General features: G+C 45.3%; 1 protein-coding gene across 1 annotated transcript in view; it reads right to left on the bottom strand.

Moving 5' to 3' along the window:
- Positions 1 to 20,616, bottom strand: part of LOC308277992 (sodium/glucose cotransporter 1-like) — a gene marked incomplete at both ends in the record, with an annotated part of 39,562 nt that overhangs the window by 9,232 nt on the left and 9,714 nt on the right. Inside the window, 8 exons of the mRNA XM_080717563.1 lie at positions 1,377 to 1,484; positions 3,094 to 3,229; positions 3,436 to 3,656; positions 4,796 to 4,876; positions 5,698 to 5,803; positions 12,138 to 12,242; positions 13,597 to 13,656; positions 15,002 to 15,106. Coding sequence (XP_080573689.1) covers positions 1,377 to 1,484; positions 3,094 to 3,229; positions 3,436 to 3,656; positions 4,796 to 4,876; positions 5,698 to 5,803; positions 12,138 to 12,242; positions 13,597 to 13,656; positions 15,002 to 15,106 — 922 coding nt within the window. The remainder of the gene's footprint in view (positions 1 to 1,376; positions 1,485 to 3,093; positions 3,230 to 3,435; positions 3,657 to 4,795; positions 4,877 to 5,697; positions 5,804 to 12,137; positions 12,243 to 13,596; positions 13,657 to 15,001; positions 15,107 to 20,616) is intronic.

Genomic DNA, 20,616 nt, shown 5'->3' with positions numbered 1-20,616 from the left:
TTTTGCCGGGCGTGGTGGCACACGCTTGTAATCCCCGTGCTTGGGAGGTGGAGACAGGAGGATCGCGCAGGTTTGAAGCCAGGCTCACTGGCTGAAGAGACCCTGTTTCCAAATAAAATATAAAATAGGTCTAGGAGTGTAGACCGGAGGTAGAAGGATTCCATCCCCAGTACCACCAAAAAAAAAAAAAAAAAATTGTATTTTTTAAGCAAGATATCCCCAGTAAATTGGACCTTTTTGTCCTAGCTTGCTTCTGTGAGTTTGACTTTTTTAAAAGATAATTGTACTAGGAACTAAACCCAGAGGTATTTTACCTCTGAGATATGCTCCCATCCCTATTTTTTTTTAAACTTTTGAGCCAGGGTATCACTAGGTTGCAGAAGGCCTTGCTAAATTGCTGAGGCTACCTGCAAACCTGCAATCCTCCCCTCTCAGCCTCCCAAGTACTGGGATTACAAGCGTGTACCACCACATCCAGCCTGTTGTTGTTTGTGGTAATGGGGATTGAATTCAGAGGCATTCTACCTCTGCACTACACCCCTAGATCTATTTTTTAATTTTATTTTGAAACAGAGTCTCACTAGGTTGATGAGAATCTCACTGCTTGCTAAGGCTGTCCTTGAACCTGTGGTCCTCCTGTCTCAGCTTCCTAAGTACTGGGATTATAGGCATGCACCGTTATACCCAGCTTGCTGTTGTTTTTGAAACAGGGGCTCACTAAGTCTCTAAGGCTGGCCTTGAACCTGTGATCCTCCTGTCTTGGCCTCCCAAGAATTGGGATTAGAGACATGTACCCTCACATCCATTACTCCATTGTGTATGTAGCACATTTCCTTTATCCATTCAACTGTTGATGGGCACATAGCTGGATTTCATACCTTGACTACCATGAATCAGACTTCAATAAGCATGGGAATTCAGAGGACTCTTCAACACACTGATTTCATTTCCTTCATATACATACCTACTAGTAGGATTACTAGGTCATATGCTAGTTCTATTTTTGCGTTTGTTTTTTCAGGAACCTCCATACTATCTTCCGTAGTGGCTGTACTAATTAATACTCTCTATGTTGAAATGCTTTGAAAGATCTTCTAGATGATCATGGAAAACTGATGTTTCCCCCATAAGTTTTCAGATCATCTCCTTTCCAAGCCTGACCAGTGGGTGGCTCCCAGGACTCATAGAACTCAGGCAAGCAGTATGCCTCACAGACTTGGGTAATACCTCAAAACACTGGAACGAGGTTTTCCCTATTGCCCAAGTCCCTAGGCACAGAGATTGCTTAGCCCCAGAAGACACCCAGGAATCTGGGTGAAGCCTAATCTCAACTGGCTTCCCAAGACTCCCCCCATCCTACCAGAAGAGACGCTCACCATTGGGCATGAGCTCCACCACCAAGGTCGGGAAGGCGATGTTCGAACAGCCAACTGAGGTGCCACAATATTTATTACATTCTGAGGGAACGACACAGGCGATTCTTTCTGTGGAGAGATAAGGAGCCCTGTCAGCAGACAGATTGGAGAACAGTTCTAAAATTCATCTTCTTTTGTTTGTTTATACTTTTTCTTGGTACTGAAGATTGAACTCAGGGGCATTTTACCTCTGAGCTACATTCCCACTTCTTTATTTTAAAACAAGGTCTCCTGCCGGGCATGGTGGCACACACTTGTAATCCCTGCGCTTGGGAGGCAGAGTCAGGACGATCACGCAGGTTCGAAGCCAGCCATGCTGGCTTAAGACACCCTGTCTCCAAATAAAAAGGTCTGGGAGTTTAGCCCGGAGGTAGAAGGGTTTCCAGGAACCCCAGTACCACCAATAATAATAATAATAATAATAATAATAATAATAATAATAATATAAAACAGGGTCTTGCTAAGTTACTGAAGTTATCACTAAATTGTTGAGTCTGGCCTCAAACCTGTAATCTTCCTGCCTCAGCCTCCCAAGTACAAGGATTACAGGCATGCACCCCCACGCCTGTCTTTTCTAAATATATTTTTCTTTGTGCATTGTAACTATACCTTATAGTGAGGTTCAAAGTCATAGAAATAAATATGCACACAGGTCTTGGTGTCTTTCCCTTCAGGTCTCATCTCCATTATCTAAAGTCCCTATGGTTTCTTATGTTCTCTCTCTACTGAATTCAGTTAAACAGACATTTGTTAACTATTTACTATGTCTCACTTGGTGCTTCCCTAAATAGCACTGATTTGTTATGGCACTATTTTACAAATAAATACACGCAGTATCAGTAGAATAAAAATGATTCAGCTAGCTAGATGGTCATCTCTCATTGTTCCTAGGGAATCGGTCCCAGGATGCCCCATACGCACATTCAGTGGGTACCAAAATCTGAAAACGCTTGTCTCATATAAAATGGCACAAAATTTGCATGTGACCTATGCATATCTTCCTGATACTTTAAATCATCTCTAGATTACTTACTAACTAGTACCTAGTATTAGTGTCCTCTCTTCACTATTTAGAAAATATGGATTCAAAATGGCTCATTACCAAAATATTTTGACTTATAACCAAAAAATAATTACAACAATAATATCACACAAATGGTAGTGCTGGAAAGGCCACAGAAGAATCTATCACCTTAGAGAGGAAAGGGCAATGCTCAGAACACCTTTAAGGAAACTTTCCAGGAGACAGGGCCAGAGCAGAAAGCAGTTAGGGACTAGCTGGGATCCTTTGACATTTAAGTGATAAAGAACATCATATACACCAAGGCCACCATCTGAGAACTCCACCACCAGAGAAGGCCTTGCCATATGGCTAGGGGGCAAGAGGAGCTACAACTGAGCATGTGCGATAGCTGGAAGAAGCAACCTGGGGACAGGTCACAAATGCAGAAGATCTGGGGGCTGAGAAAGCACTGCCATGTAAGAAACCAAGGAAGATGACACCCAGAGCCCTGGCCCTCACGTTGTCCACTGTCTACCAAAGGGAACAAGGGTGCTTGGTGATCATGGCTCAGAAAGACAAAGGGGCAGAAACAAAGGAGGGGAAACTAACGGTCTCCAGAGGCAGCTCAGAACCAGAAAGACAAGCGCAGTCTGCCTGTCAAGGGGAAGGCATTACCCGGGTACAGGATGCGGCTGATCATCCCTGGCATGATCATGAGGAACATGGGCAGCAGCTTCATGTACCCGCAGAGAATGCAGCCAGCCTTCACGTGAGACATGTTCTTGGCTGAGAGGCAGCGCTGCACAATGACCTGTGGGAAGGCCCAGTGAGGGTGGGGTACAGCTGGAGATCCCACAGCACCCTCCCGTTCCCCAGCCTCCCCATCCTGGTCACTGGCCTGGGGTTCCCATGGCACCAAGGCTCAGCCACCAGCAGACCAGGAGCTATCCCATCTTTCTCAACCCACAAGCCACAGGCCAGCAGTGTCCTGTCCACTCTGCACACCAGCTTGCATACCTGATCTGTGCACCAGTACCACAGGGCAAGGATGGTCAACCCAAAAATGAGGCCCGGCCATGGGAGGTCACCAGTGATGGGATCGCGGAAGAGGTGGAAGGAGTCAGGCCTCGGGGTGTAGCATTCCTCCTTGACGGTGACATTTCCATAAGAAATCACAGTTGGAATGGCTTTCATGTACTTTTCCATAAAGGCCTCATACCCTCCCACTTCGTTGAAAGCTGACAAAACATTGAAACAAAAATGACCACAAACTCTGAACTGGGACCTATGGTGCTTCCTTCCTAATCTTCTGAGGATCCTCCATGCTGTCTCAGAAGTGCTGTACTAATTTACAATCTCACCAACAGTGTATAGAGTTCTTATTCCCCCACATTCTCATCATCATTTATTATTGTTTGTATACAGTGGGATTATTAACCCTGCCCACTGCCCTTGGGGGCTGCTGTGACGATCCAAAGCAAAACTTGTGAAAGTGTTCCAACCAGAAACTTCTTTACAAAAGGGAAGGTATTTAAAGTATTTAAAGGAAGACCTTGGTTTTGAACCGCATGCAAAGATTCTAGTTGTTTTTCCTGCACCCTCACTGTCAACCATGGTCCTTGGAACTAAGAACACAGACCTAGAGCATAGCCACCTTTGGGAGCCTGGACAGAGACCTACCACCCCTGGTGCCAGCAGTATAATGGGATGGCGTTAAGGTCTTTGCAGGACATATAGAAGAGCCTGTGCACCTAAAGATAAAATGCATTTTATATCCACTTAACAAGTACACCTAGGTCTAACAGGATACCCTGGTGTATGAGACAACATTGAGTGGCCAATTTTTTTAACCTTTTCAAATAAGGGCATTGAAAGGAAGCTTTTCACCTACTGTCAACAATTCATAAAAGGGTAGACTCTGTGTGTGTGTGTGTGTGTGTGTGTGTGTGTGTGTGTGTGTGTGTGTGTGTTGTGCTGGGGATCAAACCTAGGGCCATACACATGCTAAGCAAGTGTTTTACCACTGAGCTACATCCCCAGCATATAGAGTAGCTTGATAGGTAGTTTTTTTTTTTCCCCAGTTTCTCTGCAGACAGAATGCCATGTTATCACAGGCCGACACTGGGAACTACTGACTAAGACTACAGAGGAAGAATAGCAGGGGAATCCAGGTGGTCTCTGGGCTAGCCCAAACTGAGTTCTCCAAGGAAGATAAAACTTCCCTTGCTGCCCACCCTGATGGCCAGTCTCTGCTGGACCACCAGCTCAGAATGAGGCCAAGCTCATGGCCTGGGCTGAAAGCAGGTGGAAAAGCCACCTCTCCCTGCAGCCCCATCCATCTGCCCTCACCCTCTCCGCCTGCCCTTGCCCCACTTACCAAATCCAGTTAGGATAATGGACCCCACCAGCATGATTCCAGTCTGCAAGGTGTCCGTGTAGATCACCGCTGCCAGGCCACCTACACAGGCAAGAAAACAGCGTGTCTGACCTCATGTGCAGACGATCCCTTCACTGCTTCCTTCCCACCACAGCCTCTCCTCTTACACACCTTCTCTTACACCACCTCCAGTCCCACGCCTGCCCTTCCTGCATGTCCCCAGCCTCCTCTTTTCACTGAATGCTTTCAAGGCCTTAGGGAAAGGAGAGTACTTCTCTGTCCTTGAGTGGGAAGAGCCTTATGGGACCCTTTTAAGCCAGGAGATGGCCCCTCCATGGCAAGAGAAAGCATCTTCCAAATAAAGGCAGGGAAGAGCCGAGCTGACTGGAGAGATGGAGAGGACACTGTCAAAGCGACCCACTTCAGAGGGCTGCTTCTGCATTCCCTCTTTCTCAGGACACATAAGTAACTTTTGTCCTCAGAGACATGATGCTTCAGCTGAGAAGTATGTTCCTTTGCTGACTCTACCCTTCCCAAACTTGGCCAAGTAACCCAAAAGAGACTAATTCTTTTTTTTCTGGGGAGGGGTGCTACTGGGGATTGAACCCAAGGGGGATTCTACCTCTGAGCCATACCTCCAGTCATTTTTGTTTTGAAACAGGGTCTCACTAAGGTGCTGAGGTTGGCCTCAAACCTCTGATCCTCCTGTCTCAGCCTCCCAAGTACTGGGACCTCAGGTGTGCTCCATGCATGGCCTCGCTGGAGCTTTTGTACAATTCATAGTGGGGACCAAGCAAATTCCTGTCCTCAAATGGTGTTCCAGGTATGTCTCCTCCTCAGAAGGAGCCACTCCTGCTTCCTTTGCCCTGGGCTTGAGATATTGGTTCAGCCAGATGACTCACCTGTGATCGTATAAAGGGCAGTGATTGCTAATAAAACAAAGATGGCCAAGTATATGTCCAGGCCCAAAGCCATGTTGATGAATATGGCCCCAGAGAAGATGTCTGCCTAGAAGAGAGTCAATGGGGTGTGAGAGAGGCCAGCTGGACACAGGGTCTGTGCTCTCCAGTTCTGAGAGTCCAACCACCTTTGATCTGAGCCTTTGTACGCAATCCTCCTGTATCAGCATCCCGAGTAATTGGATTTCAGGTATGCACCACCACACCCAGCTTCTCTTCTCCTTTTGAAACAAATCCTCTCCTTGTGGGACTCTTCCACTATGATGTAATCTAATTCTAAATACCTCCCAAGTATCCCACCTCCAAATAGCATCAACGTGAATTTGGAGATCAAGTCTCCAACACACGGACTTTCCAGGGACACACTCAAACTCCAGTGAGGGCCGGGAAGGGGGGCGGGGCTGGAACCACTGGAGGCTCTGAGAAGCTGTGAGGGGGTGGGAGGGATGAAAACAGAAGATACAAAAGAGCTGAGTCCAACCCTGGCGGCCTAGTCCAGCCCCGGAGGCCTAGTCCAACCCTGGCGGCCTAGTCCAGCCCCGGAGGCCTAGTCCAACCCTGGCGGCCTAGTCCAGCCCCGGAGGCCTAGTCCAACCCTGGCGGCCTAGTCCAAACCACGGTGGCCTAGTCCAACCCTGGCTGCCTACTCCAGCCCTGGCAGCCTAGTCCAGCCCCGGTGGCCTAGTCCCCGGCGCTCTGTTCGGGCACTTTTTGCATGTCCTGAAATGTATTAGATTTTGTGCAGTAAGAAGCTCATTCATTCCATCTTGACAAAGACAGATTTCTGAGCAAGGCAAGGTGGAGCACATCTGTAATACCAATACTTAGGAGGCCGAGACAAGAGGATCACAGGTTCAAGACCAGTCTTAAAAACACAGTGGGACTCTCAGCAACCTTTTTCAAAACAAAAAATAAAAAGGGCTGGGAGTGTAGCTTGGAGGTAAAACACCCCTGGGTTCAAACCCTATTATCACACACACAAAAATTCTTCTGTACCTAAATATTTGAAAAAAAAAAAAAGATTCACCATGATTGTTCCTTAATACTAAGCTTTCCTAGTAGTGCAGTATTTTGGAGATGATATGAAAATTTATTTTGGGGTTACCCTGGCACTCTCTGCTGGTTTATATCATCAACTGCACCATCCAGCCAGGATGTAGAACATACTACAGATTCTTTATGAGGCTGCTTAGTGAGACAGGGAGGAAGAGAAAGGGAGGCCTCGGAGGAAGTGCATCAAGAACATAATTAGTTCAGAAACAAAGACAGAATGATTACTTTGAAAGTTAGGTGAGATAGATAGGGTCATTTGGTACCAAACCTGCTATCAATGAAGTACTTGATGACACTTGGTTGTGTCTGAGTCAACATGAGCACCTCTGGGTGGAGAGATGAGTTAGAATCTTGTAGAGTTTCTCTCCACTCCTGCCTGGGAGCTGGGCTTCCCAGTCGTGGATTCCCCAGCACTCAGACTAGCTTTGGGGAATAGACCTGATCAGCCTGTGCACGCTGCGGGGTGAATGACAGACAGTAGGTAAGAGCAGCCGTGAACGGGTGGGTTGGGAGGAATCTCAGTGTGTTAACAGTTGCTCCTTGCAAAAAGAATTTCATAGTTAAAAAAAATTGTGAAGGATAGAGTGCCACATTCTGTTTTTAGGCATTCATAGTACAAGGTGGATATTAAAGGCACAGACTAGTCAAGCATGGTGGTACAGCATATAATCCCAGTACTTGAGAAGCTGAGAAAGGAGGATTGCAGGTTCTAGGCTAGCCTTAGCAACTTAGCGTGGGCCACAACAACCTAGCAAGACTCTGTTTCAAAATTTAAAAATAAATTAGGGTTGGGAGTGTGGCCTTAGGTGTAATCTCCAATACCCATCTCCTCCCCCTTCCAAAAAAAAAAATCCTAAATTGGTTTATTTTCCAGCATAGGTAAATTTAATGCTTTATGACAACATGTCATGATAGACTGATGCTCTAGTTAATATTTGCTTGCTGACATTAGTATTAAATAAGTAACCCACAACCTCAAGATAATGCTAAAATAACACCTATAAAGACTTCTGGAAAGTGCTGGACTAATAAAACTCATGTTCTCCTGATATTCTGTTTCCATCTAGTCCAGATAAAGTATTATAATGACACCACCCTGGTAAACTGAAGAAATGTGGGACAAATTCTTCCTCCCATTAGGCATTCCCAGCTTCAGAGATAACTCCTGCCCTTGGAACTCCAATTCCACTGCACGAGCTCATCAGGCATTCAGCTTTGCTTCTCTCTAGATGCCCCGACTTCTTCCTGCTTTGCTGGTGGCATTTTCAGGTAATCCTGGGATCCAGGGTCTTCAGATGCATGGATTATTTTAATCCCCAAAACAAGATTGAAAAGGAAAGACTTTTTTTCTGGAAATTTTTCCTTTAAAGCCAAAGCAAACTCCCAAAATGTTTATAACAATGTTTAAATAGCTTACAGTTATAGTTTAAAATAAACAGCATATCAAGTTATATGTCAAAATGCTTTTTTAAAAATGATTCAATGAAAAGATATCACTCCACCCAAAGCAAAGGTGACCCATATTGAGAGCTTTTTGTCTACCAGGTGTGTGTGTGTGTGTGTGTGTGTGTGTGTGTGTGTGTGTGTGTGTTTTAGAATGAACTACCTCTAAGCAATACTCCCAGGTCTATTTTATTTTTATTCTGAAACAGGGTCTTGCTAGGTTGATGAGAATCTCACTAGTTGCTGAGGTTGTCCTTGAACCTACAATCCTCCTGTCTCAGCCTCCCAAGTACTAGGATTACAGGTATGCACTACCACATCTGGCTTCTAGTAGGGATTTTTTTTTAATGGCCTGCTGAACATCCAATGTCAACCATTAATTTCTCCGGCCACTAAAATTAATAATGAAGATGGAAATTAGAAAATGTTTATAGCTCGATGCTTAGAGCATGGGGAAAGATAACAAAATGCAAAATGGTCTGGGCATTCTTGAGTGTGTGGTGCTCCTTGCCCAGGCTATCAAGTGTTAACCTCTGGGTTAAATTCCATGAACCCCAGCCAGTGTGCCTGTTCTGCTTATAACTATAAAAGAGTACACATAACCTGGGCAAGGCCAAAGCACGGAGGTGTTTGTACTAGAGTTATAGGGTCATAAGAGTTTTCTCCACCCCAAGATTTTCTCTAAATGCCTTGCATTTTAAAGGTGGAGCATACATTTTAAAGCACAATATATTCTTTAAGGATATACCAAGCCAAGTGTGGTGGCACCTGCCTGTACTCTCCGTGTTTGGGAGGTCAAGACAGAATAATTGCAGGTCAAGGTCAGACTCAGCAATTTAGTGAGGCCTTATTTAAAAGTAAAAAACAAAGTGGGGATGAAAGTGTAGCTCAGAGGCAGAATGCCCCTGGGTTTACCCTCAGTACCACGTGGTATGTGTAGTGAAAGACTACACACCACTTCACGGCAACCCACAGCTTTTAGGAAGAAGAAGACTAGGATAAATAGGAGCTGCAGAGAAGCAAATGCTTCTTATTATATTTGTTTCTTAGATCTATAAAATTGGAGTGTGTTGATAATAAAATGTTTACCATATTATCATTCTTTGTGATATTCAGTGTGATTGAAATATTTTATTAAGTTTTTATTTATAAAAAGAGGAGAGTGGGTAGGGGATACACCATTGTCTTTGACACAAAATAACTATCCTATAATCTTCCTTTTGGGGATGTGTGATACTGGAAATTGAACCCTGAGCTATACCCATAGCCTTATTAATTTTTTTTTTAATTTTGAAACAGGGTCTCATTAAGTTGCAGAGGGCTTCACTAAGTAGCTGAGGCTGGCCTCAAACCTGCAATCCTTCTGTCTCAGTCTCTCAAGTACTAGGATTACAGACATGGCCCTCCACACCCAGCTGGCCCTGTGATTTCCTATTTATAACTGCAACTCATTTTGGTCCTAACCAGGATGTATCTAAGTACCCAATAAAAACTACCTAGCAATGATGTTCCAGATGGAGAAGCCCTATTACTCAAATTTCTCTTTCCATTTGTGACAGAGAATGACCTAAGTAATTAGTACTCAAACCTTAAGCAAAATCCAAAGCTTTTTGTTCTTACCCAAGGATATCATATGGACAGTGGAGTTGCTATAAAGATGTGTTACCATTGTGATCTGTGTTTTGTTTGTGAGTCTGGGGGTGGAACCCAGAGGCAGTTGACCTCCGAGCTACACCCCCTGCTCTATTTTATTCTTTTTATTTTGAAACCTGGTCTCACTGAGTTGCAGAGGGCCTCACTAAGTAGCTGAGGCTGTCCGCAAACCGCGATCCTCCAGTCTCAGCCTTCTGAATGCTGGGATGACAAGTGTGCACCACCACGCCCGGCTGTTTGTTTTGAAACAGGGTCTCTCAAGGTTTCTGAGTCTTGCTACATTGCTCAGACTGGTCTCAAATCTGTGCTCCTCCTGTCTCGACCTCCCAGGCACTAGGATTACAGATGCTGGCCACCGCACCCGGCTCCCTTCAGGCCATTCATACACCTAGCATGCTGGTAATGTTCTCTCCTCATGGTCCTTTCAGGTCCTCTCTCTGCTACTTGCTTATACCATGGGGCTAACTGGACCCCCTAATTTTTGCTGGGGTCTTGAATTTTAACCTACTCTGTACTGGAAGAATGAAAGACTTAGAAGATACAGTCAAAAAATTTGGATTCAGTGTCAGAAAATCTGCTTCTCATCTGGTTCTGCTCCTGTTGAGCCCCACAAAGTCCCTTTCCCTTTGTAAAATGAGCACATAGGACATAAGACTGGATGCTCTAACCCGTTTCCTCATTCTATGGCTTCATCTTACCTAGGACTGTAAGTCCACAGACTTTGGGATTAGAGAGACCCAGGTTCCAATCATGGTTTTGTGATCTGGGGCAAATTAACTAACTTCTCTGAGACTTGGTTTTCTCTTCCATGAAGTGAAAAGTAAATTAGAAATCCTTGCACTTGCAGTAAGCACCTTATGAAAATTTGGGATGGCTAAGTAAAGCCCCTACTGGAAACTAAATGAAGACATTGGCACAAAGTACATCACCTCTCTCATGCACTGTCAAGGAACAATTTGAGCAATAGAAGGAACAAGTATGATGTTGGGCAGGGCCTCCATCAAGGACTTCCAGAAACCGTGCAGAAAGGCAGTGGCTTACACCAATGTGAATCAAAAGCAGGTTTTAGAAAAGGCTGGGAACTGTGCCTCAGCAGGAGCCGGGCTGAAGGAGGCTGCCCTCAGCTACCTGGGGGTTCTCAAGTCTGAGAGGATTAATCAGTAACCTGAAAAATAAGTGAGGTGATAGGGAAGGCAGGAAGAGAGGCCTGGCACTACCCATACACCAGCTTCGAGGGCAAAGAGTGCCCTGCCACGGCAACTGCAGTCAACAGACTTTCACCAGCTTGGACCGTGGACTTGGAGGATGCCCGCCTCCAGGAAGTAGAAACGCACTACCCTCCTCTGCATGCTCCTTGGACAGCGCCACTGCGCCAGCCAGCATGGCTGTAGCCTGCCCACCCTCCTGCCTATATGTCTTTCTTTTCACTCTAATTTTTTTCTTTTTTTTGGTGGGGGATGGGTACTGGTGATTGAATCCAGGGCATTCTACCTCCAAGCTAAACCCTCAACCCTTTTTATTGAAACAGGTGGCACAAGTTGTGGAGGCTGGACTCGAACCTGGAGTCTTCCTGTCTCAGCTGAGCATGCTGACACATGCCTGTAATATCAGTATTGGGGAGACCAAGTCAGGAGGATCTCAGGTCTGAGGCCAGCCTCAGCAATTTAGCAAAACCATTTCAAAATAGTATTTAAAGAGGGTTTGGGGTGTAGCACAGAAATAGCATGCCCTTGATTTCAATTCCCAAAACAAAAACAAAAAAAATCCTTTTATAAGGCTCTACTATATGTGTGTATATGTATAGCATTCTCTTTATCCATTTGTTGATGGCACATAGGGTGATCACACACATCTTGACTATTGGGAATCATGTTGCAATAAACATGGGTGTGCAGGTGTTTCTTGGACAGGCTGCTTTTATTTCCTTTGGACCCAGACCCACTAGTGGAATTGCCAGTTCATACAGTATCCTGACTCCCTTTTAATCCTCTAAAAGAACAGCTCTCAGTGAGACATTTGGAGCCTACCATTTTGTGCCTTCAACCTGCGCCACAGTGGAGGATGGAAACCCTACTGAACTCTACAGAATCCTTGACGCTGTAGACTTTACCCGAAGGAGCAGGAAGCTCAAGGGACCCGGTTCCTAGAAACAGACAGCGCTGCCTCTGGGCAGGGCAGCTTGCGCTGGGAAGCGAGACACCCGCTGCCGAGCTCCAGCTGCCAAGTCCACTTACCGAGATCTTGGTGAAAATGTAGAGCAGCAGGGACAGAATAGAAATGTAGATCTGGATCCGCTTGCCCCCGAACCTCTTCCGCAGGTACTCTGGCATCGTCACCACCTGCAGGGGGTGTGAGGAACGTCACACCAGCTCGAGTGACCACAGGGCCTCAAGAGCAGAAAACAGGGCCCAACTTGGTGTTGGAGCCACTCATGTGTGACGGTCAAGGACTCGTGACCCTGGGAAGACTGCAAAGTGGCCAGATGACCCCTGACATTTAGCCATTTGCTCATTTCAATCTCAGATGCCCAAATATGTAGGAGTAGCTAGGTGTTATCCCAGCACAGAGAAAGTACCAAATAAAGACTGTTTTTTAATGGTATGGGATTGAATCCAGGAGTGGAAACCTTTGAGCTACACCCCCGGTCTTATTTACTTTTTGTTTGATAACAGAGTCTCAATAAGTTGCTGAGGGTCTCAATAAGTTGCTGGGGCTGTCCTTGAACCTGCCATCTCTTGTCTCAGCCTCCCAAGAACTGGGATTACAGGTGTCTGACACCATGCCCAGCAAAGATCTGTTTTTGATGGACCACGTGACTGGACATAACTAGGGAGCCAGATCTTTCTTTGTCCCAAAGGACAAGGGAGTGGATACAGCTGTAGATGAGCACTATACAAAGCACCTACTTAATGCACAAGACAGCATAACAATGGTGGCGTCTTGCCCGTGTACCAAAAGAGCTGGCCGGGCCAATGTAACCTCCGCCATGCCCTGCACTACAGGCCTGCCCTGTATTCTCCTATTCCCTTTCTGCAAACGCCAACCACAATTGCTAGACTGTCCTCCCCACCCGAGCCTACTGTCCTCTGGGACCACACGGGTCACCAGCAATCTGAGAGCCTCCGGAAGATGTCGCGCCTTCCCGTGTGTTTCTCCCATGTTGTTTTTGGCTCCCGGTGTGTCAATTTACACATAGGAGATGCCTGTTATAATAAAGCTGCCCTCGGTAACAATGTAAGAGAGACATACATAGTTAGGAGACCAAGCGTGATAGTCGAGTACCAGTTGCCAAGTCAGCAAACAATAACTGTTCATGTAAATAAATGAAAGGAAAATAGAGTTCTCTTTTCTGGAACTGCTGGGGGCAGAGGCTGGATGTAGCTGCATATCAAGGGCTTGGCAGTACAGTCCAAGGACACCCCCGGACTGAGGGGACAGGATGTTTCAGGAGACCTCAGTAGTGTGGGGCTCCTTAGGGCACATTCTCATAGGAAAGAGTCGTGAGCCTGGATTGAGAGGAGCCAGTGGGTCTTTTTAATGCCTATGGCATTAATCTTTTACAACCTGGGAGTGAAAGCTGCCCCACAGGCTTTTGCCGCCATCTACCCCATACGGTCTCCTCTGCCCTCCAGAAGCGTCAAGTTCACAGGTACATTCGTTGGCAGAAAATGGAATGAAAGATCAGATACTTACCCCCGCCTTAATGTAAATGGGGACAAACACCCAGCCCAGCACGACCACCAGAATCAGGGCCTGAAACCAAAACAAGAGGTGGCTTCAAATCGGGAGAAGCTGAGCGCACGCCGGCTCCTGCTGGCCTGGAGGCCTCAGCTGTTGCAGAAAAGCAGCGGCTCACTCTCTCTCTCATCTTCATTCTTGTTTTTGGCTCTGAGCACAACTTACTAGGTGGTCATTAGAGACAAGGAGGCCTTTGCTGCCCAGACAGACTTCAGAAACAGAAAATAGCTAACAGTGGAGGGGGCTCAGCGGCTCCCAGTAACCTCACAGCTCTGGGGCCCCGCCAGAGCACTGATTTCTCCTTTGTCTCTTCCCTAGTTTACACATAAAAGAACGTTTAGAGAATAATAATAATAATAACCTTCACTTTTTCTAACAGTTATAAAATGTTTTCATTTATCAAGGTACTTTGTTTATTGATGTGGTACTGGGGATGAACCCTTGGGCTCTGTACCTCTGAACAACATCCAGCCTTTTTTATTCTGAAACAGGGTCTTTCTAAGTTGCTGAGGGTCTCAAGTTGCTGAGACTGCCTTGAACCTCTTATCTCAGCATCCAAGTCCTAGGATCACAGGCATGTGCCACCACACACAGCATTTTCTTATACCTTAAGCTCTACTGAATATAAATTGAACTGGCTGACTGATAAGGCTCTGATATGATTTGGAGAGGGTTTTTTGTGACTCCCAAAGGTTAGTGTGTCAGAGACTTAGTCCTTAGCGTAGTGGGAGGTAGTAGAGCGTTTAAGAAGTGGGGCATAAACCAGGCTTGGTGGTGCACACTTGTCATCCCAGCATTCGGGAGGCTGAAACAGGAGGATCCTGGTTCATGGACAGCCTCAGCTACTTAGGCCCTTTGCAACTCAGTGAGACCCTGTTTCATAATAAAGAATAAAAACTAGAGCTGGGGGTATATCTTGGAGATAGAATACCGCTGGGTTGTATCCCCAAATTGAAAAAGAGAGATGTGGGGCAGAGTGGCAGGTCCTTGGGTCAGGGGTGCTGCTCAAGGAAGGGATTTAGGCAGTTGTGTTGGAGACCCCCAGTAGCTCCAAGAGAGACTGTTGTGAAAGGCTGATCCTGGCCTCACCCATCCTCTCCGGCTTCCTACTGGGCGCTGTGATCTCTCCCTCTCACACAGTTCCTACTATTGCCATCCACCGGGAGGTAATGCAGCCAAGAGCGGCCCTCATAAGAGCCTGCACCATGCTGTTGGGACTTTCAGCCTCCAAAACTATGAGCTAAATAAACCTCTTTTCCTTATAAAGTCAGCCATCCTCCAGTGATTCACTACAGTCATGAGAACAGACTAGTTCAGGCTCCTCCCATTTCCAGGACACAGTGTCACTGACGTTACTCACATTCCACTCAAAGCCCCCAATGGCAATTCCTGAAGCTGCCCCACTTCCAGCAAGTCCCACTAAGTGGTCACTTCCAACGTTACTGGCGAAGAGAGAGGCTCCAATCTGCAAATACAAAGACAAGGTCAGGTGAGGACTTGACCGGGACACCCAGGACGGGCTAAAACAAGAAGAGACATACAATTTTTTTTGCAATCCCAATGTCTAATAGTGAAGATACTCAGGAAACCCCAAATCATGCCAGGACTCCTCCAACAGCTTCCCACAAGGCTGTCTGCCCCGAAGCAGCCATTCACATCCATGTCCCCAGCAAGCCTGATGGCTTAGAGCCTTGTCCAATACAGAATTTCAGTACATATAAATAATTCTTGAAAGTGATCCAGGCGTGGTGGCGCACGCTTGCAATCCCTGCATTTGGGAGGCTGAGACAGGAGGATCGTGGTTCGCGGACAGCCTCAGCTACTTAGTGAGGCCCTTTGCAACTCAGTGAGACCCTTTCAAAATAAAGAATAAAAAATATGCCTGGGGGTGTAGCTCGGAAGTAGAATGCCCCTGGGTTCCATCCTCAGTATCATATACACGAGCACACACAAAAAAGAAAACAGTTGTCAGTGATGAAACTCCAAGCTTCTAGACAGTAGGATTAGTAACTTTCTCAGCCCTCCTCTAATCTGTGCAGGTCTGATTTTGTATGAAGTCGATGACAGTGAAAGCCCTTGGAGAAGAACACTCAGAGCTGAAGGGAATTGGAACAAACACTGGTCTGAACCCATTCTTCTTGTTTTGAAAGTGAAGGACAGAGCCCAGATAAGTTAGTAAGTCATGCAGCTAGTTCCACCACATCAGTATCAAGAGAGAATACTTCAGTAACAAGTAAATAGCAGAATAAGGGAAGATAGTTCATTTGTTTCTATTGCTTCTATAATAAATCACTAAAAACTTAAAAAAAAAACCTTAAATACAAGAAGCCCTGTCCAACATCCTTCCCCCATAGAACACTAGACTTTAAGACATATCCTGCTATCCTGAGGTGCTTACCTTACCAGGATAGAATGAGGGCAGGAGAGTTCGGGAGGTGTAAGAATGTTCCAGGATGTCAGCTTCGCTTGGGAGCTTTGGAGACACTCAAATCTCAGTCCCCACCTGGAGACCGACTGAGTCAGAGTACCGAGCTCTCACGTGACTCTCGTGCACAGTTAGGTGGGAGAAGCCTGCTCTGAATCGTACTGACGTCATCGTTCCTCTCCAACACTGTTTTGCTCTCTCCCGGGAAGCAGAAGCACATGTTCCCTAGCTGCACGATACGAATGCTAACTTCTGGCGGACAGAAATCTTGGCGTGAAAGAGGCTCTCTCCCAACCCTGCCCTCCCCAGAGTGTTGAAGGTTTGTTACCAAGGCACTCACCTCGCCTTCAACCACAGTCTACGTATAATACGGGAGTGACCTGACAGACCCAAGTGAAGACTTCCAGGCTGGCCACAAGTCAAGGCCAAGCAAGGTACTGAGACATTTCAAGTGGAAATCCACCGAAACCACTCAAAGGCTTTGTGGGAAATCCTTCCACAAACAATGTATATCCTCAAGAGATGGGATTATTAAGGGTTCCCAGGAGGCGATCCCAACCACCAGAAACCACAGATCGTCACCTGGAGAACACATCTGTCCCTCTGATGTGGCTTGAAACTCACAAGAGGAACAACAGGCATGGAAAGGTGTTCACAATCAGACCCGCTCTACTCTGTCCGACCCTGGCAGCCGTGCCATGCTCTGCCGTGTGTCCTGCCTTCTGGGGAGATCACACCCACTGGTCCCTCTGCCTGCTCTGTGCTTTCCTACCTCCCTCCAGCTTTTGCTTGTGTTTCCCTTCCTGGAACTCCCTCTCTGTTTAGCTCTGCTACCAAAACACTGGCCCAGTGGACAAAATGAAACCCAGTCCCGTCTCACCACTGACACCGTCCAGAGCCAACCCTTGCCTCACACACCGTCTCTCCTGTTCTCCTGTGCCTGTCGCATCCTACGTCACTACAGTGCCCCCCTCTTACCCACAGTTTTGCATTCCAAGGTCTCAGCTATCTGTGGTCAATGAGAATTCAAAAATATAAAGGAAAAAACCTCCATTTGTCAGTCTGGCAATTTGCAAGCTCAGCATTAATAAGAAGTTCACAAGAGGGGTCTGATCTTATGGGTTATATTTTGTGAAATAGGCAATTTTTTTTTTCAACAATAAGCTCTCTTCTGTATTTCTGGAATTTTTTTTTTTTTTTTTTTTTTTTTTTTTTTGGTGGTACTAGGGGAGGAACCCAGGGCCTTTCTCCCTCTAGACTATACTACCAGACCTATTTTTTATATTTTATTTGGAAACAGGGTCTCACTAAGTTGCTGAGAGCCTCACTAATTAGCTGAGGCTGGCTTCGAACTTGTGGAATTCTCCTGTCTCAGCCTCCCAAGCGTGGGGATTACAAGCGTGCGCCACCACGCCCGGCATTTTCTGGAATTTTAAATTCAGAATTAGAAATTAATCTCCTTCTGCAATCTTATTTTCCAGACTCTATCTTAAGCAAATTATCAGAGACAGAAAGATTTGCATGTAAGGATTTTGTATGTTCATTGCCATGCAAATTTGTAACAGAGGAAAGAAGAAAACAATCTAAGTGCCCCAAAACAGGAAAACAAGTTGATACTCATAATGGAAGGTTATGTGCCTTTAAAATAAATTATGCCGGGCACGGTGGTGCACGCTTGTAATCCCCACACTTGGGAGGTGGAGACAGGAGGATCACGCAGGTTCGAAGCCAGCCACGCTGGCTTAAGAGATTCTGTTTCCAAATAAAAAGTATAAGTAGCCCGGAGGTAGAAGGGCTTCCAGGAACCCCAGTACCACCAATAATAAATAAATAAATAAATAAATAAATAAATAAAATTATTATTGACATAATGTTCTCCAGGTCTTTCCATCTTTTTTTTTTTTTTTTTTTTTTGGTGTGTGTGTGTGTGTGTGGTACTGGGGATGGAACCCTTCTTCCTCCGGGCTATACTCCCAGACCTATTTTATATTTTTTATTTGGAAACAGGGTCTCTTAAGCCAGCAAGGCTGGCTTTGAATCTGTGCGATCTTCCTGTCTCCACCTCCCAAGCGCAGAGATTACAAGCGTGCGCCTCCATGCCCGGCGTCTTTCCCTCTTCTTGCAAATGGCATGATTTTATTCTTTTTTATAGCTGAGTAGAATTTGATTGTGTGTATTTCCCATAATTTTGCAATCCGTTTTTGTTGCTGAAGACATAGATTGATCCCATATTTTGGCTATTATGAATTTTGCTTCTCTGAACATGGGTATGCATATGTTAGTGTAGTTATCTGATTTCAACCCCTTTGGAAAGATACCCAGGAGTGGTGTAGCCAGATCATATGGTGGATCCATTCCCAGTTTTCTAAGGAATATCCACACTGATCTCCATAGTAGCTGAACTAGTTTGCTCTCCCAGCAACAGTGTAAAAGAGTTCCTCTTTCCTCATATCCTCTCCAGCATTTGTTATTTGATTTCTTATGTTTGCCACTCTGGTTGGGGTTAGATGGAATCTCAGTACAGTTTTGATTTGCATCTCCCTGATGGCTAATGATGTTGAACATCTTTTCATGTATCTATTGGCCATTTGTATCTCTTCTTTTGTGAAGTGTCTATTCAATTCAGTTGCCTATTTCTTGATTAAGTTATTTGTTTTGCTAGTGTAGAGCCTTTTGAGTTCTTTGAATATTAGCCCTCTATCAGAATGATGGCTGGTAAAGATCTTCTCCCATTCTGGAAGCTTTCTCTTTAGGTTCTTGATGGTTTCCTTTGATGAGAAGAAACTTTTTAGTTTGATGCCATCACACTTGTTAATTATTTCTTTAATTCCCTGTGCTTTAGAGGTCTTGTTGAGAAATGGAGAACATTATGTTAAGTGAGATAAGCCAAGCACAGAAAGAGAAGGGACATTTGTTTCCTCTAATATGCCCAAACTAGGGACTATTAGGAATACCAGAGGAATGCCAGATAATGGAGGGGAAACCTCAGCAAAGCTAGAATGGAAGGATAGGAGAGGAAGAAGGCTGAGGTTGATTAATGGAGGAGCTACACCCGAATATGCGTAGAAGTGTGAATATAGCATGGTCAACCTGGACACTCAGTGTTGGGGGAGGGAAGAATGGGGAAGGGGGGCACCAAGCACAGTCTGAATGTATGCCATTTTCAATATATTCCACATAAAAATAAAAAATGTGATTTAACCATAAAAAATAAAAGCACTTCTACATTCTGTAAAAAAGTTATTATTGAAATTATAGCTTTGGAAAATTTGGCATGACATGGGAGATGTTCATGATAAAATGCCAAATAAAGAAGTGGCATACAAACCTACACAACATATGATCCCCAAAATGTTTAAATATATCCAAATTTGCCGGGCCTGGGGGCGCACGCTTGTAATCCCCACGCTTGGGAGGAGGAGATAGGAGGATCACGCAGGTTCAAAACCAGACGCATGCAGGGTGTGGTGGCGCACGCTTGTAATCCCCGCGCTTGGGAGGCAGAGACAGGAGGATCGCGCAGGTTCGAAGCCAGCCTTGCTGGCTTAAGAGACCCTGTTTCCAAAATTTAAAAAGTATAAAATAGGTCTGGGAGTGTAGCCCGGAAGTAGAAGGGCTTCCAGGAACCACAGTACCTAAAAAAAAAAAAAAAAAACAGCCGCGCTGGCTTAAGAGACCTTGTTACCAAATAAAAATAATATAAAATAGGTCTGGGAGTGTAGCCTGGAGGTAAAAGGGTTTCCAGGAACCCCAGTACCACAAAAAAAACCAACATATATATATATATATATATATATATATATATATATATACATATATATATATATATATGTATCCAATTTTAACACTGGTTATCTTTGGAAGTAGTAAATGAATGTTTTCGCTTTTTATATATATTCTCAGTGTGTCACTGTGGGTTTGTATCGTTTTATGATCAGAACGTAATTTTTCTTTTGTGAGTGTGTGTAACTTGGTTTGAACCCAGGGACATTTTACCTCTGAGCTATACCCCATCTTTTTTAGTTTTTATTTTGAAACGGTCTCATTAAGTTACTAAGGTTCTCACTAAATTGCTAAGGCTATTTTGAACTTGCAATCCTCCTGTCTCAGCCTCCCAAGTATTGGGATTACAGGTGTGCACCACCACACCTGGCCATCCTGTACCTTTATTTACTAAATCTGACAGTCCTAATCAGAATCACCTGGAGGGTCATTAACACAGATTGCTGGACCCCATCCTCTAGAGTTTCTGATTCGGCAGATCTGGGTTACAGCTCTAAAATTTGCATTTTACGAAGGGCCAAGTCTTGATACTGCTGCTGATCTGAGAGCCTCAACCTGGGCAAATAAAGAAAAAAGGGAGAGCTAACTTTACAGCGCCTCCAATCCTGAGGCACGTACTTCCTTCACTTCATCTTGTTTTATGCCCACAAGAGTTCTGTGAGGTTAGTGTTATTCTCATATTTCACAGATAAGATCAGGGCTCAGCAGAGTGGAGTGACTTGCCCGAGGTCCCACAGCCAAAGGTGCCTGAGGTCCAGGGGCACAGG

Source organism: Muscardinus avellanarius (assembly GCF_963383645.1).
Source record: "Muscardinus avellanarius genome assembly, chromosome: 21".
NCBI lineage: Eukaryota > Metazoa > Chordata > Mammalia > Rodentia > Gliridae > Muscardinus > Muscardinus avellanarius.
The sequence above is the reverse complement of the archived record's forward strand: the minus strand, read 5'-3'. Positions and strand labels throughout refer to the sequence as shown.